The 27650-nt window shown below is 36.2% G+C and overlaps 1 protein-coding gene across 1 annotated transcript in view; it reads right to left on the bottom strand.

The window, feature by feature from the left end:
* The window catches only part of Uxt (Uxt prefoldin-like subunit), a 43689-nt gene extending 16337 nt beyond the window's left edge, over positions 1-27352 (bottom strand). Inside the window, exons 1-4 of the mRNA XM_090386421.1 lie at positions 27239-27352; positions 14704-14809; positions 9552-9633; positions 3005-3075 (exon numbers count right to left, since the gene is read on the bottom strand). Of these exons, the coding sequence (XP_090242547.1) occupies positions 3005-3075; positions 9552-9633; positions 14704-14771 (221 nt within the window). The 5' untranslated portion in view covers positions 14772-14809; positions 27239-27352. The remainder of the gene's footprint in view (positions 1-3004; positions 3076-9551; positions 9634-14703; positions 14810-27238) is intronic.
* Between the last annotated feature and the right edge of the window lie 298 nt (positions 27353-27650).

Here is a 27650-nt window from a genome sequence, read left to right as displayed (position 1 = left end):
TGTTGACTGGGGTGTTGGGTCTAAATTTGGTACCCTTTTTCATGATCTCTCTTATTGCTGAAGTCGCCTGTGACTATATGGTTGTAATGTGGATCTATGTAATTTTTATATTTGCTATCCTGGCAGTGGCAAGGTTGGTCTGTGTTATTCATATCGGCAATGGTGTTTTTGTAGTTACAGATTGCTAATCCTATCGGTTTAATGTAACTGTTTCTAACCTTAATGTTGATGTTTTTAATAGGTAGGTAATTCTTGTTTTTATTGATAATATCACTGATGTTGACATTGTTGAATGACTGGTTAAGGAATTTAATTATGCAGTATTCTTTTTTTGTGCTGTCTGCAAAGTCAATGCCGATTCTGAATTTAAAAATGTCTTCTAGAGCATGGTTGAGGTGTTTGTTCTGGGTTTTGAGCTTTAGGTGAATCTTATTTAGGGCTTTTAGTTTGCTGATACTAAGAGCAAAAAGGGTATTGTGGATGTTTTTTATGTTTATAGGTTCTGTGTCCCATTCTGTGAGGAGTTTTTCAAAGTCTTTGAGGTTTTGTGGCTTAATCTTGTTATTTTCATTATGTTCTTGTAAAATTTTACCATATTTAATCCCATAATTCTGCCAGTTTTTATTAAGTTGAAAGATGATGTATGTGCATTGCTCGGGGTTAGTGTAGGTGAAGTTTCTGCCATTAAATCTATTGTTTAGTCCGTATGGGTAGAGGGATTTATACAGTAGTATAAACATGTCTTCCATGATTTCTCTTTTGGCGGTATTATCGGTGAATTTGTGTTTTTGGTAGTGTTTATATTCAATTTCATTGTTGTATTTGTCTGCATTGTTGGAGTTGATGTTTTTCGTGGGGTTTTCGCTGTATTTCTTAATTTGTGAGCTGTGAAGGTTTAATCTAATGTGTAACTCTGTGCTGTTTGCCCAATATATTGTATTCCACATATTTTACATGTGATTAAGTATATGACGTTTTTTGTATGACAGAATAAAGGTGTGTCATCGGAGTTTTGTTGGTGTTGGTTATGCATGTATGGACATGTTTCACATAGCTTACTATTACATTTTTTAAATTTAAGTTGTCTTTGCTGGTGTAAGTAAGCACTATAGTCTTTGTTGTGTGGAATATTGCGGCAATTAGTTCCATAGGGCATATTTCTTACTACCTATATGATACACATATGCAATAATATAAAAAGTATCACGGAAGTTATTCAAAAACTCATAAAAACTCTCATCAAAAATAAAATACCCACCAACTACAGCAAGCATCATATAAAAGCGGCCATACATTTGAATCTCAAAACACACCACCCTAACGTCAACCCAATATACATTCATTGAAAACACTATGAAACATTTTTAAACTAAGTTGTCTAAAAATACCAATGCAATAAAGTTAATTAATGCCCAGGTTTGTTACATGGGTTTATTGTGCTCAGATGAGGCTCGTCTTCTGACCGCACTACAACCTGACTTCAAAAAAAAAAAAAAAAACCTCCAGACTAAATCAAAAAAAAAAAAATTTTTTTCAAAAAAAAAATCCCCCTCCAGACTAAATCAAAAAAAAAATTTGAAATTTTAAAACTGAAAAACTTAATAATGAAAAATACCACCGGAAGCTTACTCCCACAAATCAACATGACAATATCACATATAGTGTGACAAGGGGTAAATATTCACTTAGAAGGAAGCTGTAAATATGTAAATAGCCATTTCTTTGGACATATACAGGTTGTTATGCCTTAGAAAAGCTATACCAGTCCAAGGAATGGCATAACATTTGTAATAGTCATTTTCTTCCATTTTCATAAACATATTTCATGTATATTAAACATCACTTCTACCACCGTTTCTTTTCGGAAGGTTTCTCCCACTCCAAATCCCCCCCCCCCCCACACACGCATTGACATAGGATATCGGGCCCTGAAGCTAATTCAACATCACACCACTATATACAATTAGCGTGACTGTGCAGTAATAACTTTACTACATATAAAACAAAAAAGAAGGCGGGAACTTACCCCTTTCTGACAGATGACCACCACAGGACAAGTTGCAGTAAGTAAGAACCTTCTCATTTATTCAAATACATACCCGTTTGGCTTTGTGTCACCTATCCCAGTTTGCTGCTACGGTTGCTTACAAAATTTAAAATTTAAATTCAAACCAAAAACGATTCTTAAATTAAACCTAAAATCATTATACGTATCTAAAGCTAAATAAAAAGCCTACTTAAACTAAAAATATCGCTTATATATATATTAGCGAAATAATGAATGGCAAAACTGGTATGGGGGACAACAGAAACAGGTAGGTATGGGACATTCCTTCAGACGGGCTATCGATCAGCTCAAAGCTCCCGATGAAGTAGTGGATTGATGGCCATGTGATGGAATGTTTTTTTTAAAAATTGCAGTGCATTATCATTTAGTATTGATATTTTCAAAGTTGCATTGCACATTATCATTTAGTATTGATATTTTCATAATCACTTAGTATTGATATTTTCATTATCAGTTAGTAATGACATTTTCATTATCATTTTGTATTGATTGCTTCATAGTAATTTTAATATGCTTAACTTAACATTTATAGGCCAAACAGACTTAAAATAGCCCATATATGCTAGCTTGATTACCTGATCCGTATACACACTAATACCTATAGGAAAATACCACTTAACTGAATTAATCGACCAATATTTAATAATGTACGTATCAAAATACCACTTTATTGAATTTAATGACCTATATATATATGCAAAAAAGATGCCTTTTTATAACAGTGACTGGAATGAATCCTGTGTGCACTAATTACACACCTGAAAGCAAATGCTTAAGTTCAGAGTGGTGCCGTACAGGTTCACCTCTATCACAACATAAAAAATCCCGATGAGTACAGTCAGTTATTAAGTTAATTATTCGGTTATTAAGCAGACATACATATCATAGCATTACAATGAAATTAACATAAATAATAATTACAGAAAAAATACATACACAGTGGCCTGAACATAAAAATTGCATCCCAGGTCTACTTTTGTCCTCAGGTTGGTGTTCATTTTATATGCCTATATTAAAAAAAATAATATATTATAAGGGTGTTTCATAATACACAGGCTGTGCTTTCAGGATTGACTCAGGATGTGATAGCAAAGAAAAAAAGTTCCTATAAACATATGTTGTTGTTGTTATTTGGTTTTTAGGAGCATTAGCAACTAAGGCCATATTGCTCCGGGAATATGCGGTGGTCATTCCCTGACCTTTCCGCATCCTCCGTATTTGGTGGTGACGGGCTCGAACCCCGGTCTAATCAAGAAGCGTGTGCTAGGCACTGCTGCTCCTTCCCACCTGGCTACGGAGGCGCCTCCATAAACATATGGGTCCAATTCTGAACAGTTGCAGAGCTATGGCTATTTGAATTTTAAAAAACTTCTATGGAGTTTTACAGGCATCCTCCCACTCAGCACTCATAATGGGGCTATAAAAACAGAGTGCTAAGTGAATCTGTTAACTGGAGGACAATTTATCCATAGGAAATAATGTACATAATACTCTGGCAGGCTCTGCCACCTAATTTCCTAAGATTTCAGTGGCTAGGGCCTATATACATATATATATATATATATATATATATAAAGTTTATTTTAGACCCTATTAAGTTAGAATACAGTTAAATTTTGATGCTAAGTTAGGTTTAGATTGAGTGCAATGCTTGGTTTAGTTAGAGTAGGGGGTAAAGACTGGACTACGGGGAATAGATAAAAATGAGGATGATAGGGAAGGCGACCACAGAAATATCAGTGGGCGATATGCCCCACTAGAGAAAGGAGATGGGAGCCTGTCTCCTCCCCCCCCTGCCAGGAGAATGGGGATAAAGAAGGCCACCCGGCACAGATTGGTAAATGATGTGTTTGCAGCAGAGCTGCTCTCTCATAATTAATGGTCGAGTCTGGTCTCGTGATGTCCATGCTGGTGGATCCACATAAGTAAGAGACGAATCTATGTCTCTGTTATGAGTCAGTAAGGTCACTTTTGATGGTGATGTCTTCTTCAGAATGTCCATTTGATGCTGCTTCACACTGCCTCTGATTTCTAGGTCACATTTCACTAGGTTCTGGCTTGTGAATTGTCTAAATTGGTGTCTAGTCGATATAGGCATCAACATTTTGACATTGTGTAGTTCAGTCCCTTGTCCTTATACTATCATCCTTTATTCCAGTGACAGTTTGTCATGTCACGACCTCGCAGTGCATTAGAGTTCCTTGTGTCTATGGATATATTAGAGTTCATGCATCTCTATGGATGGCGGGTAGAGTCCTCCTTCTGTTAAACAAGTCCTGGGCAAAACGTAAGAATGCCTTATATTCAGCCACTGTGTCCATAAGATGTGAATCTAGGTCTCGTGGGAGGTAATTTATTAATAAGCAGTGGACATCCTCGTAGTGTTGACAACATGTTAGATGCTGCCAGGTCTCAGGCTCCCCACAGATGCATAGTGGACTGTCGACTAGCCTGAATGTTGTTGCCATCTTAGCGTTGAAAGGCCATGTCCTGTTAACCAGTATATCATATTTAAGCCTGGATGGAACCAGCGAGGTAGTCTGGGGTATATCCTGTCTACATCCAGGAAGAATTTTCTTGTAATCTCTTCCTTGGCTGATTGCATCCATCTGTTTTGCCATGCCTGCTGCAGCTGTAGGTACAGCCTAGTTTTTTCTGCCTTCTGATTGTTTGTCAGGTCTATGGTGTGTCCAGTGAAGGTGATAGGGACTCCCTTGGCTAAGTGGTACTGCATTGTTGCACATCTGGTCCAGCGGGAAGACTTCCGCAAGGAGCTGCAGGGCATGTGTGTACTCACCATATGGCAGGCACGGGTAATGACAAGAAGGCACAGGTAATGACAACCTTTGAACGGCGTCCAGGGTCATCTGTTAACTGCTGTTGTGACTTCATAATATCATATGGGAGAAACGTACATGACTGCAGGGATGAAAGTTGTTTTGTAATATAGGGACAGGGTGCACTTGTTGAGTCTCCAGTCCCTCCTGGAGTACCTAGAGACTAATGCAGTGTAATTTCTTATTTTTGTCCTGATATACTTCAAGTGAAGCTGAAAGGAAAGGTTGGTATCCTAAGCGCTTGAGCTGTGCGTTCGGTTTAAGGGTTTTGTTTCCGATCTTTAATTGGGGTGGTCTTCTAAGTAATAGACTTCCCTTCAGGAGCAATGAGCAAGTCTTCATAAGAGAAATCTGTAGGAAGTGGGTCCTGGCCCATTTCTGGAGTTGTCAAGGCTGGGTTTGCAATGGCTTCCAGCTGTTCTCTTGAGTTGGCAGCGACCGTGAGGATTAAGTCATCTGCAAAGGCATAGGAGCAGGCCTCACCCAGGTCCACAGTGAGGAGTTCAAGGACTGGGCAGTTGAATGTATAAAGTTTTAAATTTTTGTAATATGCAAGAAATAGTGCCATGTGACCATAATTTTATAACCAACACAGAAAACTTGTGGCAGTAAAAATAGCTACAAAAATGTAAATTACTCATGGGCAAGAAAAAACTTTTAGAGCAATAAACAGACAACTTTCACAATTTCTCCTTGTCACAAAGTGGAAATGCTTTGCAGAATTTTAAATCTAGCTGGCAATTCAGTTACTTTCCTTTTAATTACGGTATGGTATTCGTTAAGGAACAACTATGAAAAAAGCACTGTGAATTGTAGACGAGTGTAAAATTGAATTGAAGAGCACTAAAAATTTTTTCAATAGGGACTCCTCAAGCAACCTAATACCTGCTAATGGCTAACTTTCCTAAGGTATTTGGAATGAATAGCACTAGTCCAGGGGTACAGGGCAAAACTGTGGGGGAAGTTACCAAAAAATACAAAGTGCTATAGTGAACAAACAAAATGAGGCACAAATGTAAGGGTAAACAATAATAAAAAATGAAAAATATATAAGAATAGGTAAACATGTTAGTATGAAAAGCATTTTATTGGGTATGTTTTCTTATTCTTATTATTCTTTTACTACTATATAGCCAATTTGTAATATTTGAACAACCATAGCTCTGTAACTATTTAAAATTAACACATTTAGAGCACCAGATGGAAATTTTGCAGGCGCTGGGCAAAAATAGTTTGTGGGGTCTTTTGTTAAAAGAAAAAAAAAGTACAAGTGCCGGTTATAGTGATCACGTTTGCAAATTGAATTTTGATTCTAATAAAGGGCAATTCTAATAAACAAAAATCGACAAATATTATCCAGAGGCGATAAAAATAAAAATATAAAGCGCAAATTTACATTTTATTACCAAAAGATTTATTACCAATTAAATGACACATGAAAATTGGAAGAATATTACCTGCAGGTTAGCAAAATAAAAATAAATTTATACTTACGTACGTAGCAAAGTGACATATTAAATATAACACTCTGTAAAAAAATATAATTATAATTTAAAATAGTCACTTATTTTATATTGCTTTAAATTATTACAAAGTCTATTTATAGATTTTTAAATATTGTATAACAGTCTATATTCACGATCACTTGCGGTGCATTATAGCCTCAGTAGCTAATGCGCCAATAAAATCAAAACCAACCAACCAATCACGATCACTTGCACCAGTTTCTTCCAGCGATCTCCTCAGGACAGCTATAGCTTCACGAGTTTGCCGTTTTGTAACTGGAATTAGTTCAGGTTCATCTTCATTTTCCTCCTCCTCGGCGAAATTATCAGTAACAAACTGGGCAATTTCTTCATTTGTTAAAGCTGTAGTAACTTGTAAATCACCATCTATGTCCACCCAATCATTAAACTCCTGTTCACCCATGTCTTCAGGCTTTTCAACATGATCAGTATCATAATGTAGTTGTCTTGTGTTGTTCCTCTGATCTTTTAGCCATTGGGCCTCTAATGAAACTCCCCCATTGCTCACACTTCACCCCGAGGAGGCAGGTCAGGCATTGAAGGATTGCAGCAAAAGTTAGTACTCTGGCAGGCCCTGCCACCTAATTTCCTAAGATTTCAGTGGCTAGGGCATATATATATATATATATATACATAAAAAGTTTATTTTAGGTGCTAGAAGTTAGATTAAGGCCGAATAAGTGCCAATCAATAACAAAGCACACTGCACACACAAACTGGAACTAACACAACACAACACACAAGTGAGACAAAGTTTAGATATAGAAATGAAGAGCAGATTTCAGTGAAGGGAAAACACATTTCACCATAATGATGTGAAAACACAAAATTCCAGTAATCAGTATTATTGCAAATGCAATAAAATCGAGTATGCTACCCATTTATTGCACTAACTGAATTGTATTAACAGAAAATGCCCAATAAACCAGAAACTGCAAATTGCTTTTGTTTTATGGTTGTGACTTTTAGATGGAATGGCTGTGTAATTTTTTTTTTTTTTTTTTTTGGCTGATGCTACATAAGCTCATACGCTTGATTTCTTGTCACATGCCATGATTACTACTACCTCTAGAAACGTGCTTTAGAAAAATATCACAAAGGCATTCACGACTGATTCTTATAAACGAAGATGCGATTCTAATAAACGATGCAAATGTTGTGCATTTTACTGATTTCAATCAGTTCTTCAAAATTTGATTCTATAAAGCGGCTGATTCTAATAACCAGTGATCACTATAACCGGCACTTACTGTATATTAAAATTTAGCTTTTTTTATTTAAAAAAAATATATTTTTTTAAATATTTCTATGCCTACAAGGTCTTAAGTATAAATATAAATGAACAAAATCAAGTAACTTGTCTAACTTTCTTTCACACCAAACAGCCTAGGACACTCAGAAATTAATTTCCTTTTGGCAATTCATTTTCTAGACACAGTATTCATTTATTTATGGACATGTACAGGCAAACCCAATTAATCAACCACCAAAACTATTTACATACACTGAGTTGGCATTAGCAACACCCCCTTGTGTAGGAATGGACTTGTCTGTGATGTTGGTAAATGCACAAATTCAGGAATTATAGCTGTTGTAAGGTTTTAGCAGCATGAGCGACTAAGGCCATATTGCTCCGCATATACTGTCCATAAATTGCATGCGTTCTACAATTGATTTTCTGTTTGCTGGAGTATTTAGGGTCATGTGCCACTGGTGGTTTCTCACATTTGTGCCATATGTACTCTGTGATGGAATGCAGAACTACTGCAAAAGCCAGCAAAAAGTATAGTATCTGATATATCTAGTATTGCGTTTCATTCTGTTGTTGTGCCTGTGGCAGCTTGGCTGCAGGGACCCTAGTGAGGCCCTATGTTGCATTTTTTTTTTTTTTTTTTTTGATTTGGTAGTTGTTGGCGCATCGGCTTCTGTGGCCATATTGCACCTCCCAAGGTTTTTGCAGTACTTTGATCCAACCCCGAGGCGGGAATCGAACCCGCGACCTTTGGGTTGCCGGGCAGGTACTTTACCCACTCGGCTAGCCCGGTCGGCCCTATGTTGCATGCCATCACCACTGGGAGGTAAGCCAGGCTGCCAATCATACCCTGGCCAATCTCCACCAGGATTAGCTGAGTTTTCTGGACAGAGACCAAGTAAAAAAAAAAAAAAAAAAAAAAAGAAGGGGGGGAAGTAGTACAAATGGTGGAGCCAAAGCAGGAAAAAGGAGGATGAGAAAAGAAGGCATCCCCCAGTGGAAAGACGAGATAGGAAGGAAGAAGTAAGAATCACCCCTGGTCTGGGAGTCCACCGAAGGTGAGCATCACACATCTGGCAAGCCACATGGCAGCTGCACCTCACCAACCCAAAGGTATACAGGTGCAAGGAAAAGCTTGATAGGTCAACAGATTCTACACATTCAGATTCTGCACATTTCCCACAGTGAATACTCCTGTTACTGACATAGTTTGCCATCTAATTATATACATTCATTGAATGTGTGCAATTTTCGATTTGCATTTAGCTCACCAACAGGTCTAAAGCGAGTTTTAATTTCAAAAATTAATTAAAAATATGTTTTTAACATAAAACATGGGTTTTTCAGTTGTAATCCTTTCTGTACAGAAATGATTTGAGAATAACAATGGCATGAAAAAAAAAAAAAATTTAATTATTTTTTGCTGATTTTTCCTCATTTCGCTCACACAGAGAAATTATTTTTTCCCCCCGACTGGTTAAGGATTAAACATGCTCTGAGGAAGGGGAGTTAAAACTGCATATATCATTTACAGATACCATATATATAATTCAAATTTTTAATTGGTCATATATGAGCAGCAATGAGTCAAATAACTACTGAAAGGGTCAGGAAAGATACTGAAAGTGCTTAAAATGTTTTACATGGGAAATCTTACATGTGGAAACCTTTTGCATGGTGAAAATGTAGAATGTTTCATTGTAATACAATGGGAGCACAAACTGTACTATCTTGCACAGGAAAATGTCGTAGGCAGAAACATCTTAGGTGAATTTTTCTATATTACATTATGGTATTAATAAATTATCATCCTAGATTTTTATGAAACAACAGGATGCTACTGGTGGTAGTAAATAAATATTACTGACCTGAATCCTCTCAATTACTGTTCTCAGCTGTACGTATTCAGCCAGTTTTGCACAAATTTTGTCTTGTTCATCTAGAACTTTTCTAATAAAAAAAAATAAGGGGAAAATTAATCCAAAAAATTTTACTCCACAATTCTGCATAATAAGCAATGCACTATACCAAGAATGATAAAATAAAATGAACAAAATAAATTTAAAAAATATGTAAAAGACAACTGAATTCTTGGCAGATGTGGATTTCTTTCTTTCTTCTCTTTATTTTCTTTCTCTCTCCTGGAACTCCTATTTAAGTTAATCATATAAAAGTTCATTATTTTGTATTAAATTTTTTAAGTGTCACTATGGGAACACTTGCATTCACTGGCCTTCTATTAAACAACTTCTGTTAGGTGGTGGATTTTTATCAGCCCAGTGGTAATTCCTGCATATTAATGAATTAAGTTCAGCTTTCTGACAATCACATTCCTGAAAGTATTATTTTCTAACAGTATGATTGCCCAATGAGTACAATAGCCCAGCAGGTATGATTTGCAACAATATGGTTTTCTGACAGGTAAGATTTGCTAATAATACACTTCACAACATCATTGTTTTCTTTGATTATATGATTTACAACCAGTTTTCTTAATTCTATTCATTTATTTTGTTTTTGTGCTGAAAAATTTCTTTCTACTGGCACCACTGTTAAAGCTAATTAAAAGGCCATTGAACAACACTTAGATTTTTTTTAAGTTCGCAATACTAGGGATAACCCTAACTTCTAACTTTTCTTGGCATAAGCATAATACAAATATTGTTCCTTTGCATTGCACTAATGCTAATGCATTGAAAAAAAAAAACAAAAAAAAAAAAAACTTTGTTTTCTCTTATGCTCTCAGTGTTATTTTGTTTCTAAATGGCTAATGACTATAAAGGGTAGTTGCCAGTACAGATAAAAGCTTATTTGTATTAGCTCTGCATCCCCACACACCTCTGGGCACAAGAAAATCCACACAAAATGCGTCAAGCTCCTTTTCAATCAACTAAGGTAACCATATAGTATAGCATTTTACTTTTCAGTTTGATCAGACCCCCACTTTTCTGAAAAATGATTAAAACAAGAATGTCATAATTACAGCAGCATGTTGCCACATCATGATTGACCCATCTAGCACTCCTGAATTACATAATCTTGGCAATTTGGTTTCAACATAAGGAGCTACTTATGACACAAGCAGTAGTTTCCACAAAATTGCAATGAAACTTGTTTCCACAAAGTCTTATTTCTCAATTTGGTGACATTTCTTGAACTTCCTAGAGAAACTGTAGCAAAATGTTTTTGAGTGAAAGCGAGAGCAAAAGGGCTTGGTTATTTAATTACTGTTATTAATATACAAAGTGTTCATACTAGAACCTCAATAATCCAAGGTAAAAGAAACCGGAGCAACACAGATGACTGAAAACTCAGATTATATTGAATGATAAAAAAAAAACCTTTATATATTTTTTTTAAATTAAGATTAATAAAAAAAAAAAAAAACTTTTAACACTAATGAAAAAAAAACAATAATAAAATTATGTAACGAATGAAAAACTATGGTAAAAACAAAAACATAACACAAATGATTATTTATACTTAGCTCTACAGCAAGCCAGTATAAAGTAATCCAGTCAAAAGCAATTCAAAAATTTTATCCAACCAAAATTTGAACAGTTTTCTATGCAAAAAAAAATTTAAGTAACTTGAATTAATGAAACTCAGGTTATTGAGACTACTGCATAATATTGAATAAGCACCATTAGAAGGCTTAACATAAATAATCAAGTTGCCCATTTGCACTTGAAAGTAGATTCAAAAGAATCTAATGTTGCTGTTATATCTTACGTAAACAATTTTCCTTTTTTTTTTTTTTTTTTTTTAAGAAATTTCCACAGCAATAGCTTAATTGTAAGTTTAACCAGTGGATTTTCAATATTTACCAGTAGATTTTCAAAAATGTATGAAAAATATAGAATGGTTCCAACTAGCATAATCAAACAAACACTGATTACCAACTTCAAGGCGAGATCCAATTTTCTCTACATTTTAAGGATACAGCTCTAAAACGGTGTTCACAGGTTAGTCGCTACATAGTCCACCAGACTGAACCTATTGGTTCTAGGAGTCTTCTGGATCATGTAGTGTACAATCTTGCTGCCTCTACTCTGCCAGATAGCGATGGAGAGAGTCCAAACACTGCGTATGTAGAGGGCATTGTCGAGGCCACGTTATGTCAAGAAGCTGAGTACATTCTTGTGTGCATGCCATATCTAAAAATTTCATTACTTCATACATGTCCTCCCCTCCTTTTCATACTACTGAATACATCATGTATAGGTCAAACTAACAGAACAAACTTATCTGCAAAAGGATCTAGACCTCTCAAACACTTCCTCATTCATTCCACAAATATACATAGTCTCAATTCCAGTCTCAATGATGTCCATTTTCATTTACAGTCTGCCAAGCCCTAGGTACTTATTCCTGACAGAATCCCAATTACCAGCTGATTCAACCACTGCTAATCTTAGTTGTCCTAATTATTCACTGTACAATTCCTTTTGCTTCAGAGGTGGTACTTGTGTATATGTCCACTCTGATATTCCCTGTCAGAGACTCAGTAATTTAGAAATTCCACTTTTTGATTTTCTATGACTTAAAATCTCTCTACCCCATTCTGTCAAATTCACATGTTGCCTCTATCATTCTCCCAACTCCAATAATCACTTGGAACTGTTTGACTGCCTGTCTTTGAAACTACTTTCTCCAGCCCAACTATCCTAAGAGTGAGGTTATTTTCCTTGGTGATTTTAATGTCCACAATGCCAAATGGCTTCCGTTTTTTTGGTCAAACGGACCTAGCTTGTCGAGATACTGAGGCTTTGCAATTACTAACGACTTCGCACAGACTGTTCATATAACTACCAAAATATAGGATAATCCTAACTGCACAGTCAACACTCGATCTTTTTCTCACAAACAACCCTTCCAAGTACACGTTCGAGGTGAGTGGTCTTCTAGGTGCCACATATCACAACTTGCTGATGGTCTCTTCTCCAAAGGAGCCTTTCTCTCATGTCCATTCTCTACCTTGTGTTGTTTCGCATTACAAGAATACAAAAATGGGATGATTTGTGAGATTTTCTTTGTTTCCTTGCTGTTTTAAATCTGATGTCAACATTTGCTCAGATTGTGTCAGTGAAATTATCTTGTAGGGATGAAATCTTTTATTCTGCACTACACCTTAAAATTTCTTCCTTTATCTAAACCATGGTTTTCCAATAAATATGCTACAACTTTCAAGATAAGAATGTTGCATATCTCAATTTGTTTGCATACAAATCTCCAGGTTCATTTCTGCCTACACTAAAGCTTGCAACAATTGTAAAGCAGTTATTAATCAGTCCAAACTAAATTTTGAACAAGCTAAGAGTAGAAAACTTGCTTCTTGTCCAAATGATAGTTGAGCATTCTGGACTCTTGCCAAAGCTATTAGCCACAACTTTTGCCCATATCTACTCTAACCTCCATCAAATCTAGCTGAGGTGGTTCTTTTGCCATCTCACATAGAGGTGACCTAAACCATGGTTGGAAAACCATGGTTTAGGTCATACAACTTTCCTTCTAACTCAGATTATCTTGGTAAACCACCTACTACCATTCCCAGTATACTACATTCAGTATATTATTCCACCAGTGTTTTCCCTTCTGCTTAGAAATTTGCTCATATCCAGCCAGTTCCTAAAAAGAATGACAAATCCCTCCCATCCAATTATCATCGCATTGCACTGACTTCTACTTTTTCTAAAGTAATGGAAAAATCCATCAACTGCCAATTTCTAAACTATCTAGAAACCCTCCATCTGATCAATGATTGCCAGTAAGGATTCCATCAGCATCAATCCACTGGTGATATATTAATGTCTTATATTCAGTGTCGGCCTTAGCAAATGCGGGGCCCTTGAAAAATTCAATATTAATCCTTCAATATTTTGAAATAATGAAAAACTAAAACTATTAATAATTATTTATTATTTTTATATTATTAAATTTGTTAACAATTGACCAGAAATGTCGATAATATAAACAAAACTAATCAGAAGGATATTTTTCTTGCCCATTTATCGGTAAAATCTTTGAAGACTCAAAATTTAATATAGGTCAGGACAGGATTCTCAACTATTACATAGTTGAGAATCCTGTCCTAAAGCCAGTTTGCTCTTTCAGTTGATTCTCATCAAGTATTCTTTCTAATTTGTTAGTAATGACAATTGTGAACTTGTAGATGTGGAATAACAAGCTTAGTGGTCTATAATTTTCAATTCTCCTTTCTTATGCAGCAAAACTATGATTGCATTATTCCACTCCTTAGGCATCACACCTTTTGTAATGCACTTTGTGAAGTCTTGTCAGTTTCTGTGTCATGTCTCTTCCTCTAAATTTTAATAACTCTACAGTAACTTCATCTTCCCTTGGGGCTTTCTGATTCTTCATTTTCTTCAACGCATGTTCTACCTCATCAGGAAGGATATCGGATATGTCATATGTGTTACTAATTTGTGATCCATCTTCCCCACTGCTGGCATCATACCCTCGTTCCTCATATAATTCTCTGTAGTAGTCTTCTGCAATTTGAATTATGCCTTCTCTGCTATTTATAAGTACGCAATCACTATTCTTCAGTTTCAGTATCATTTGTCTTTCTGTATTGCTGCTGATTTAAGCCCTTTGAGACTCTCTTTCTCATAGGCATTCTCTTTTTGCTGCATGCCTTTTCTATAGATACATCCATGGGCTCTGTTCTTCTGAATTGGCTTTTATAATTCCTATTCTCTCTTTGAAACCATATGCCACAACCACCCACAGAACCAATTTTTCTTTTTCCTCATTTATTCTTTCACCTTCTGTTTTCTGGAACAGCTTACCTTCATAAGTATTTCCTGAAACTTATAATCTACAAAACTTCAAGTCTAATGTTAAAAAGTATCTTTTTTTCATCTCCTCAACCTTGAACCCATGTATGGTACTAAGTACCATAGGTTCTAATACCTTTTATGCTTGGGGTTTTTGTTATTAAAAAAAAAAAAAAAAAAAAAAAAAACTTATAAGCAAAGTACAAAATAATATACTTACTTTAAGTCTGCACGAAGAACATTATTCAAAAAATGCTCGTAACCTATAACATCTAATTGACTCTGCATGATGAGAAAACTGAAGAATTTCTCCAATCAACTGAGTGCTATAATATATTGTAAGGAAAATTTTTAAATAACTATATTTTAAAAACATTTCCTAATAATGTAAACTTTTTCAAAATTTTTGTGTTTGAAACATTATGAGTTGCCTATTTTTACTATATTCCATTTCACTTTAACATGATAATATAAACTGTTTTATTGTCATTGTAGGCAATTGCAGACAAGGACAGTGAAAGTTCGTCAGTAAATCGAGAGTGAAATACATTTATTAACATATGAAATATATTAATTAATTATCTCACAATGAGAGTGAAGCAGTTATTATATATAATGGTAGCCATTTTTGAGTTCAAGAACTATTTTTCAATGAACCAGTATGCAAATAGCATGTGCTGATCAGTTTAAAATGGCTCCTCAATGGAACAACCTATGAATGTGTACACAAAGTTTGGATGGAAAGAATTGCCAATAAGCCAACTTTCGGGTTCAGTTTAGTTCATAAGCACAAAGGCAGCTAGAAAAGTAAAAAAAAAAAAAAAAAAAAATGATCCAGCTGTAACTTAAATTTTTGCCAGCTTGTCAACCTCAACTATCCAGGATGATAGTTTATTCCAATAGTCAGCAAACTGCTTTCAAAATGTAAATTTCCAGAGTTTGTCTATTAGATTTCCTCATTTGTTTATACAAGGTTATTCAAAATGAAGTCCGGGGTTTCAAACATTTCAAACCCAGGCTCGATGTCATCTGAGTAAATCTTCTGAAACTTGGCTGCTGCTGTTGAAATGTCTTCATCATTCATTGTTGGAAATTCGACCAGGAAACCAAAAAAATGGCCGAATTCAAACATTTCAAACTCCGGACTTCATTTTGAATAACCCTGTATTTATGTCCATCCAATTTCTATCTCGTTGCAATGCAAAAATTTTGCTTTATTCATTTTGACCCTCCCCACCTTCAGAGATATCCAGTTTTCATGCTCATACAGACTAGCTATTCTCACCAGATGAATTACCCACCTTTGGACTCTCAAGAAGTTCAATGTCATTTTTCTTATATGCAGCCCTACTAGACATGAAGAACCCTGAACAATCTTAATGACAAGACATTTCTAGGTGTCAATAGCATTTCTCCACTTATTCTCAAAACCTTTGCTCCTGAGCTTACCTCTATTTTGTATCATTTTTACACTTGCTTGGTCCACTGATTTTTTGTTTCCTGCATGGAAATTTGCTAATATCCAGCCAATTCTTAAGTGTGACAAATCCTCTCCCTTCTGATTATCATCCTGTTACACTAACTCAACTCTTTCTAAATTATGACACTATCTCGAAACCTTCCATTTGATTAGTGACAGTCGGTAAAGATTCCATTATTGTTGGTCCACCAGTGATATCCTGGCTTACCCTACTTCTTTAGACAAATTCAATGGAAAGTTCAAAAAATCTCAAATTTTTGAAATTTTCAATTCAAATTTGACATTCCTAATGCCATTTATTGATCAAGTTTGACATGAAGGTCTTCTGAACAAGCTTCCATTATTGTTATTATTATTACTAGCCACATAGTGCAAGGAAGCCTGAGGGTTATGCTGCACCAGCTAAAATAAATTTCCGAGTTACCCTGAGGGAGGGAGGGAGGGAGGGAGAAGTAGAAGGGGAATCACCAAGAAAGAGAAAAATGATGATATCTAGCTCAGGACCCTGGGTGTGCCAAGCCCATACTCACCAGATGTGAGTCCTTATGGTTTGCCTTCTGCTTTTCTCAAATGGCCAGTCTTCTCTCTGATTGTTCACTGCAAGTGAAGGTGGAGTAGCACCTTTTAATTTCTCAGTTAATGCTGCAATTCGCCAAAATTTTGTTCCTTCACCCACTCTTCTCCCACTGCATATATATGCACATGGAAGAATACATACTAACTGTAAATCCTGTCTATAGTTTTTTTTTTTTTCTAATAATACAAGTAGTACACTACTAGAATTTTACAGAAAACAACGAGCACTGAGTCAATGGTTTTAAAATGAACTCATTTATTCTATTTTACAAAAACTAGATTAACTATGTTAATCTGTGAAAAATACAATACAGAAAAAAAGTATAACACCATGTTCTAGCTCTTATGACACTGCTGTGACTAATGGAAATAATATCTAATGCCAGTACCTGTGACGATAACACTGATTCCTAATTATCATCAGAGTATCTGGGATGAGTTGCGATTACTCAGAAAATTTATGAGGTTGCTGATCTGTCCATTTTATCATTAGCAGGGCTAAGAGGCAGCCAGCCAGAACGAGGTAGCGATGCCTCATCTTTCAAAGAAGTTTGCTTTTAGCAATAAGGCTGGTATGAGCAAATCATTTGGAGAAGCAATGTAGTTTCCAGTGGAGGAGCGTATGGCCTGAAATTTAATGTGGTAGCATGGATATTCTGGAGGAAACCAGTTCAATGTAAGTAGGTTCAACCTTCTTCTACAGTTATGTGAGATGCTCTTTGTTACCTGCTGTTCTTTGAAGACAGAGCCAATCAGATTTTATGTTCATGGGTCCTCAATTGTTATTATTATTGTTATTTGGTTTTTTTTTTAGGAGCATTAGCAACTAAGGCCATATTGCTCCGGGATATGCGGTGGTCATTTCCTGACCTTTCCGCATCCTCCGTATTTGGTGGTGATGGGCTCAAACCCCAGTCTAATCAAGAAGCGTGTGCTACACACTGTTGCTCCTTCCCACCTCATGGGTCCTCGATATCTGTTGACTGCTAAACAGGGGAAGAATTGTATAAAAAAAACAAATTCCTTATACCTCTGTGGTTATTATATCATGTCAGTATGCTGGTTGTGGGTGATGAGAGTCATTTTGAGGTTCCTCTGGCTAAGGAATTGCTGATATCGAGTATGTATGGCATGTTGATGTACTAAATTTAGTTCAGGGAGTCTCTCTTAGAGGATGGAGCAAAATGTCTCTGGGTAAGTCAAGCTCTGGTTGCATAATAGTTTTTTTAGTTTAATAAGTCTGGATGGTCCAAAGGGGAAAAAATTCTGTTAAATAGTTTTAATAACAATAGCAGAATTGGAAAACTTTGATCATATGTTTCAAATAACTTTGCCGAGCAAAAAAACAAGAAATTTCAAAAGTTCAAATCCTGAAGAGATGGTGGAATTAATAAAGTACTGATTATTGCATTTACAATGGTAGATATAAATTATTATGTAATCAAGTCCCAAAGGAGATTAGGCAAGGTAAGGAAGATTATGAGAAGTGTCTAGCAAAGACATCTATGCTTATATTAACAGTAGAAGGAAGGGGTTGAATCACATTGGATCACTTGATGTCAAAGGGTTAACTGTCAAATGACCCTGCTCAGGTTGCAGACAAATTGAATAGATATTTTACATCTACATTCACACAAGGAATTCTTTATGGGAAGAGATGTCAGAAGTTTATCAAACTCCAATGGGGGAGCTAAATGAATTTGTGATAACCAAAAGGAAAGTGGAAGACAAATGGTTGAAACTGAACATAATAAAGGCACCTGGGGTAGATAGGTCTATCCAATCATATTAAGGGAGGCAGAAAAGGAGGTAAGAAAACCCTTAGCCATAATTATGAGAGCATCATTGGATTCAGGGGAGGCCCCTATAGACTGGAGATGTGTGAATGCAACCTCAATTCATTGAGAGGGATCAAAAACTGACATTAGTAATTACAGACCTGTCAGCTTAACATGTTACAGGGAAAACAATGGATTCACTGGTTAAAGAAGTAACACAGGCCCATCTGGACAGGAATGCAATCACACAGCATGAATTTATTAAGGAGCGGTGTTTTCAAACCAATCTGATTGGTTATTATGATGTAGTGACCAAGGAACTCTATGCAAAAAATAATTTTATCATATACTTGGATTTCAGGAAGCCTTTTGATAATGTTGCACATAAAACACTGCTGTATAAACTGGAGCAAAGTGGCATTAAGGGAAAGTTCCTGCTCTGGATAAAGGGATGGTTAAGTGGAAGAGTGGTCATTAATGGACACTGCTCTTCATGGACTAATGTTATCAGTGGAGTTCCCCAGGGTTCAGCTCTCGGATTGCTGTTTTCAATATGTATTAATGATACTGATGAAGGTATATCAGGCTTAATGTCTAAGTTTGCAGATGTTACAACAATTGGTAGGGTGGTTAATGACAATAATGGCAGTATGCTACTGGAACAAGGTTTAAAAAAATTAGGTGGATAGGCTGCAAAATGGCAATTGAAGTTTAACATTTCCAAATGCAGAATACGGCATATGGATAGCAGTAATATCAAAGTAACTTAACTATATGGAATTACACTCAGGGTAAAACAAAATGAAAAAGACATGAGGGTAACTGTGCAGTCAGATATGAAATTCTCTGCTCCTGGGGTTTTGTCAATGATATACAGAAACTTTGGTAGTTGAAGATCTCTTTGTACAAGACCATGGTTAGGCCACATCTAGAATACTGTATACAGGTCTGGTGGCCTCACTTTAGGAAGGATGTAGATCGGCTAAAACAGGTGCAGAGAAGGGCAACCAGATTGGTAAAGAGAACAAAAGGTTGCTCTTACCTAGAAAGGCTTGTCCTGCAAACTGCAGAATCTGGAAACTAGGCAACTGCAGGTTATCTGATTGAGGTGTTTAAGGCCTTGAATGGATTGCGTTAGCTAAATGTGAATAGCATTCTTCCTGTTGCTGAGACTAAACACATGAGAGGTCATAAATTTAAGTTGAGGAAGGATAGATGTGCAGAAGTTTGCCTTCAGCCAGCAAGTGGGTGATTACTGGAATAGGCTTCCATTTGTTGATGTGGAAATGGATAGTTTGAATAAATTCAAGGAAGAACTACACAAATTCTTGAAGGGTATGTGTGTGTGTTCGTTGATGCTATACAGGCTTGCTTTCTTGCATCATCTGCCACCACCACTACTACCTACATGAGAGAAACACGGAAAGGACATTCTTTTCTGCAAATGGCAGTCTGAGAAGCTCTGACTTAAGGAGAAGGATATACCAAGAAAAATGGAAGTATCAATGGAGGCATAGGAATAACTTAGAGAACGATACACTGGAATTAGGAAGTAAATACAGGGTGTTTATAATTGAAGTTCATCACTTTAGCTGGGAAATGGATTGTAGGTGGAAATTATTAATCTTCCACTGCTAGTATGGTATCTGATACATGCCACTTTTTAAAATTTTTCTGTTACTTTGTTAAATTTTTAAGTGAAATCAAATCCTCTCACAAATATTTCTAACTGGTTATACAGTATTTGCTTTTTTATTTTCTATACATTATGAATCACAAGAGATTAATTTTTTGTGTGGCATTCAACAGATGCCAGGTAAGCAAAAGCATCCATCTTTCTACCAGGCAATTCCCATTCCAACATGACATCTGTGAGATGGCTATGACAAGAGAGCTGTCTAACCTTGCCATGAAGCTTTGATTTCACCAGTTAAACCTAAACACCTGACAAAAATACAGACATTCCACACTTAGAGAATTCCAATGCTAAAAAGGAATAAGAAGAGGCCCATTTTCCAAGAACAGGGTGCACAAAATGAGAAAATTCAAATTGATAGGTGGCTTAATGGTAGCCCATTGCAGCTGTTTGAAGATATTGCTTTTGCCAGTGGTGCAGCACAAAATCAACATTTTTCTGGTAGTGCCAGAGTGGTATCATGACAGCTTTATATTCCATGGTCAACCATTCATAAAGTACTTCAATCCATCATTCATTAGTACCTATACAAGATTCTTGTGATGAAGAGCTCTTGTGTCGTTGAGAAGTGGAATACTTAACATAGTTAGGGTTTGTTTTTGAATTGGAAAACGAGTTCCCGATCTGAAAACAGCGGCAAGTGGGGGTATAAACACCCTAGACATATCAACCTAGGAAAACAGGGAGTGGGATTGACAACTTGTCAATCACTGCTTTCCCACTGTTTTGCTAGCCACCGTGTTGGATGGGGTTCCCTAAACTGGAGTTTTACCCTGAAAAGTATCTTCATGATTTTTCCCATAAATTTGATGCTACATATTTTATTATTCATGTGACTCGTCAACATATCTTTAAAGCTGCCAATTAGTCTTTTAGTCACACTTTTCAGTCTCTTACACTAGGCTCCAATGTTATTCCTATGTGTTCCTGTATGTGGAGCTACAAAATATTCCTTGTGTTTCACCATTAAATGTTTGTAATTCTTTTTTTCTAAAGCTGCAATATGCCTATATCCATGCTGTTATTATTTGATTTTTAGGAGCATTAGCAACTAAGGCCATATTGCTTGGGGATATGCGGTGGTCATTCCCTGACCTTTCCACATCCTCCGTATTTGGTGGTCACGTGCGTATATCCATGCGATTCATCTGTTATGATGGCAGTATTTTTCTTCACTGCTTTTCTAATAATGTATAAAAGAGTTTTTGCTTTCCAATTTTTTATGAATTTCATGAAGACGAATTTTGATTCTCTTTCAAATACTCCAAACATCCATTTCTTCTTAGCAGTTAAATTTCGTCCTCTGTGATATTTTGGTTTTACCAATACAGCTTTCCCTGATCCACCCAACTTAATGGGTTTTTTTAACAACTGCATTTTGAAAATATCTCGTCATATCTTATAAAACTTAATTGCTGTTACTTTCAAAATCTCCAGATGGAATGCTGTTATAGTTATTGGCATGCATGTTGACCAAAAGTATATAATATACATTATCTTTTTTAATGGAAGTTTTGTATTTTCCATAAAACTATGTTTTAATAAAGAAACTTGGGCAGAACATTTTTTACAATACGAGAACTTTCCACATGACTCTGTTCATGATTAAATTAGTTTAAAATAATCATTGCTCTTAAAACAGTACAATTTTGGTCTTATTAATTTAGTTTTCATCAAAAAATCAAGCAACGTTTTATTTTCCTTACAAATTTCTTCCATCTTTAAAAGATTCATTGCTACTATTACCTCTTTACCGTTCATTACATTTACCATTAATCATGCACTGTTCTTTACTCATAAATACACATCATAATGCCAACTAATGACTATACAGTAGCTTGTCATCTGTCACACCGACCACCAATCATCGTTTGCCACGCCTACCTGTCATTCAGTATATCGTTCTTGACTTCTGCTCAATAGGTGCACTATAGCCCCAGAAGCTTATGCGCCATTAAACCTCCATAACACACACACACACTTCTGCTCAAGACCAATAATCTACCCTCTGTTTATTGAGCGAGCAACGCTAGAGTGCGGTATTGGCAAACTAATTTTCTGGGTAAGTTAGCCAATGTTTCCCATGCTGGCTTTCTTTATCTTAGCCTTCATTTTTAATTAAATTAATTCAATTTCGTCAATTTCTTTAGTTAGGAAGTAATCTATAAAATGTGTATTTCACTTGAAAACTTTCAGGATTGTTTTCACAACACCTCCCCTGCACCACCAGCCACTACAGTTCTCATCTCCTGGTCAGAGATTTTGAATAAATATGTATTTTTTTTGCACATAAATAAATTTACAAGATATCCATCCATAGATACCCTGGATGACAAAGTTTACATAGCTCGTAAAATATACACGGCAAATATACAATCAATTACGCAATCCATATTAACACAAGGGCTAGGTTCCTGGTACCCTGTGTTGGAATCCCCCTTTTCAAAACTATTGTACTAAAGTAAAACTAGGTGGACTCGTAAAAACTGTGCACAGGTATATATATAAATGTTATTTGTGTAAACAGAATATACATAAATCTTAAAATAGAATTAGGATGAAGCCACTCTCCTAAACAGTGCCCCTTTAGAGGAGGTCATGTTTATTGCTCCAAGAAACCAATAAAACAAAAGAAGTGTGAAGGGTATTTACTTTTATTGGTTAGTTGGGGCTGCATTTGCATTTTAATTTATTAATCTTTAAATAATTTGGAAAATTCATTTTTTAGTTAGGAAGTAATCTATAAAATTTGTATTTTAACTGAAAAAAGCACTGCTGTATCTGTCTCAGTGCTGCACATAAATAAATTTGTAAGCAACTAAAGAACAGTGCATCTGCTATGACTTTGACCTCTCCTCTTATGCATTGCTGGCTGCTATCATAAAAACAGACAAGCTATAAATATAAGCCACAAAAGCAAGTATGAATCAAGGGTTCTTTCGCATATGAGCAGTGTTACATTATCCCAGTTCACACACAGAGAACCTACTGTATTATAGTTATAAAGCGCATAAATACAAATGATAAAAGCCTTACCAGGCATTAATGTAACTGCAATATATTAAGGGGGAATGGAAAGTAAAAGAAAGAAACTCTAGTTTGTGGTAGACTGCAATACATATCACAATGTCCAGGTTGTAGTGAAGTCTAAGATGATGGAGCCAATGAATTTACAGTTTGAATTTAACATATTCATGTTGGTTGAGTAAACCAGTTCTCCAAGCCAGTCTGAGATCAATAGACTTATCTACAATTCTGACACCCATAACTGGGAATAAATTAGTCATAAACACAGCAACTGCATATGAGAAGTGGTCATCACTGTTAATATCAATTGCTTGCTTACTAAAATAAATTTCAGTTTAAGCTTGCTGGTTGTTAGCAGCTGAAGCAGTTTATATTGTATATTGCAGTTTATAATGAATGAATGGGCAATAGGGTGGATACACAAAAACAAACATTCTTGGTTCTTGCAAATTTTTTCTCCAGTAGTTTTTGCTGTTTATATTGGTCTGTTAATAGATGATCAGATTTTTTAAGATCTAATTAGGTTTTTCAAAGATTTCTTCTTGAAAGTTGGCTATCTGACTTTTACACACTACTCAATTCACACATACAGGTTGGCATGTACAACAGCTTCAAGTAAAGCAAATTCCCAAAATTGATACAAACACCAGTTAACTGCTATTTATGTGTCCACAGACATGAAGCAGATTAGCACAGATTCCAAACATGGACAATAGGCTCTGATTAACCTGTATTCTACGTGTACTGCGTACCTGTACAAGGTAGTCCTTTAAACCTCTCTGCACATGACCAAATCACCTGTTCCTATTAGCTGAAATAGAGTAGTTCAACAATTCAGCTTACTTCAATAATTCCTTTGGCCAGTGAAATCTTAATTAGAGGAATAAATTATTGCCAAGAGTGAGAAATTCAAAGCTCAACTGGATCGATAGTACCAATGAGAGAAAATGCTTTCTTATTCAAATCTGCATAAATACTTCATTCTCTTAAATGCAATGCAATTTCTTTCCATTTAAATTTCTGTTTTGAGATTTCTTAAAACAAAATCCCAACTCATGAAGCACTTCTTAAAGTTTCTCTTTTTCAATTAAACTTTAATTTGTTTTAATACTAGGATTAATTTTGGCATAGTTGGTACTGTTTTTTTTTTTTTTTTATCATAAACAAAAATATCCTAAGATGCATTTAGGGCTAAAGCCTCAAGCTGCGAGCAAATTTAGACTATGTATATATTAAGTGCAATAGCATCATTAATACAAAAATATCCTTGATTGTTGGAACGTCTTATGACATCACAATCAAACTGGTCCAGAGAATAACTTGTAAGTTCTTTGGGGTTTCTTTGGTGATAAGAAACTTGGAGAAAGTTTACTTTTTTGCTTGCCTTTGAATCTTTTTTATGAATCATACTGAAAATAACTGCTTGCTTCACTGGTATACCAAATTTATCAGGTAATGCTTCTTTATCAAAATGCTCAATACTTGGATATTATTATTATTAGCCAAATGGTGCAAGGAAGCCTGACGCTTATGCTGCACCAGCCAAAAAAAAATTTTGAATTACCCTGAGAGAGGCAGAAGGGAATCCAGAATTTTTTTTTTTTTTTTCAGGTCACCCAGGGTCAGCTCAGGACCCTGGGTGTGGCAAGCCCATACTCACCAGATAATCCTCGGTAAACTAAAGAACAGGGTGCGTACTCCAGACTATTGGCGAGAAAAAAAGGAAGGCAGCAGCGAGTGACTGGTGGACTTCCGAAATTTAGCTTTTTCCTCTACAGATCGGCTTCATCCATTTGTATACTTTTTTTATAATACCGATGCCTTATGAACAGCCACGTGTACACACTAATGCATAAGGCAGCGAGTTTAAATCTCGCGCCTACTACACAAATGGAATAATCCTGACACGCTGCCAGAAAGGTAATCAACTAAGTACGCAGCACTTACTGGTACCACAGACTAGTAAGTGCATACACAGTGGTGGATTACCATTAAGGCAATGAGGCACATGCCTAGGGGCCCCCAAGCCAAGACATTTTCCTATAGTGTTCTAAAATTGATTAATGTTTTCAGTAAACATCATAAAAATCTTGATTAATTTAAGCGAAAATTTAAGAAAAAAAATTCAAAAGTACAAAATTTGGTAGAGATTCAGAAACGGGTGCCCCTTTCAAAATGGCGGCGAGGAGAGGAGGGGAAAAGCAATGATTGGCGGGTTGTGACCCCGCCCACTCACTGCGTTCCCCCTCCTCTCCTCGCCCGATGGATTTCAAGTGACACGCGAACGGCACTTGGCACAGCAACAAAAATGGCGGCAGAAAACAAATCGTAAATCCCAGTTACACGGTAAATCCAAGTTAAATCCAAGTAACAAAAATGCACGTTTTTTCGGGAAAATAAAAAGTCACGTGATATTTGAATGAGTCTGATATAGCTGAAAAGGGGACCAAGAAATTTCGCGAAAGAAAAGGAACAAAAATGCACGTTTTTTCGCGAAAATAAAAAGTCACGTGATATTTGAATGAGTCTGATTTAGCTGAAAAGGGGACAACGAAATTTCGCGAAAGAAAAGGAACCGCAAATCAACAAAATATTAATATAAAACAAAAAGTTATACGAAATGCAATCACTTGTTTCTTAGGAGGATAAAAAAATGCACGTTTTTCTATGCTATTTCTAAGACAAACTATCAGATTGAACTGGCACAAAGAAAAACCACTCACCTCATTGGTCGGGTGTCCACCTTCAATCCTCGGTTATATACAGTACTTACTGCTTTTAAAAATTCAAGCGTCAGATCGCTGCTGCTGGAATTTTCCTTGGCCACATGTACTCTGCGAGGTAGGAGTCGAATTTTACACAGCAGCAACAGGACACCCGCACAAATGAAATATAGACTAAAAATGACCACCAGAGCCTGGAAATGGCGCAATAGTAATCAGCCATTCACATTGTGATTGGCTGATTACTATTGATTGATTACTGTTGATTGGCTGGTTACTACAGTTCGTCCTGTAATTTTTTGTTTCTTGGTTTTTTTTTTTTAAATTGCCATTCTTTTTCTTTATTAATTTTTATTATTTTTTTACTTTTTTTTTCTGGGGGCTACCGCCCCAGACCCCCGTTTATGTGGGGGCTCCAGCCCCCACACCCCCGGAATTATTCAGCTGACATACCTCGCAACCACGTGATATCAAACACACCACAAAGTAACGGCCACCACGGCCATTCTTTTTCTTTATTAATTCCCACGTATATTTGCTCCTGAAACAAATATGTGATGAACAATTTATTAAATATGTGATGAACAATAAAAATATACGAGGACGGTTTCATATCGTCGCGTGTTTCCAGTGCCGTTAGTTACGTGGCACAGAGAACAATACCAATAAACAAAAGACATACCTCGCAACCACGTGATATCAAAACACCACAAGTAACAAGTACGGCTATTGATTGCGGCCATTTTTTCTTTATTAATTTTTTAATATTTTTTTGTTCTGGGGGCTACCGCCCCCAGACCCCCGTCTATGTGAGGGGTTGGAACAATAAACAATACCAATAATCAATAGAAGTATCTCGCAACCACGTGTAATCAAAACACGTGTTTCCATTACCGTAATCAAAACACGTGTTTCCACGTTAGTTACGTGGCACGCAGTGCGTGTTCTACCGTGCCGGCTGCATCCGTCTCTTAAGGAGATCACGTGACGATAGGCGGAGTCAACACCCGTCAATCACGGCTGTATCGCTAGCAGTCTGGAAGGGGCACCCGTTTCTGAATCTCTGCCCAAAATTTAATTTATTTGCCACCTAACTTTTATTTTGTATTCTTTTTTTTTTTATTATTATTTTTGGGGGAACCCTCAAAATATAATTTGCCTAGGGGCCCCAACTATCCTTAATCCGCCACAGTGCATACAGTTGCACAACCACGTATTCTGGTGACATCTAAGCACCCAATAACCTACAAAATTTTCAAAACAAATCGGCCGGAGAAGTCGCAAGTAAGAACCAATGAGTTGAGAATTTCAAACGCTAAGCTGGAGGTTTCGACTTTTCAATTAAAAGTGAATTACCGTAACTATTGATCTAACGAACTGTTCCAAACTACAGTACAAAACGACTATAAAATAAACTACAATGCTAATTGAAAGTGTACATAGTATTTATAATTCAAAAATTAACAAATGCTCACCATACAACATCAGAAGGAAGATCCACACTAATGCAAGAATTTAAATTTTAAGGCAACTCTTAAATTACATCCGACCTAGAAACAAATGCACTCGCATTGTAGTTTTTATCATTGTGATAAAAAAAAAAAAATTCAAAACCACAAATTTAAAGCACCATGTGATAAATTTACACTGACATTAACCAAGCACGTTGCAATAACCTGTTTAGTAGGCGCCATCTCATCCATTGAGATCTCGAAAACATTTTCCGCTGCAATACGCCCATCAAATCCCCCCCCCCACACCAAATCTCCTTCCTTGAAAATTTTCGGTTATGGCTGGATTAGTTTACACCAGCTACAAGCTGCATGTCTGCCAACTGCCTCTTCTGCACCTCCACGTGGCACTAGCTTCGTTTGATCTCTCTTTCTC

Source organism: Mastigoproctus giganteus, chromosome 12 (assembly GCF_048544385.1).
Source record: "Mastigoproctus giganteus isolate SK-2022 chromosome 12, ASM4854438v1, whole genome shotgun sequence".
In the NCBI taxonomy this organism is placed as follows: domain Eukaryota; kingdom Metazoa; phylum Arthropoda; class Arachnida; order Uropygi; family Thelyphonidae; genus Mastigoproctus; species Mastigoproctus giganteus.
This window is presented reverse-complemented; position numbering and strand designations above follow the sequence as displayed.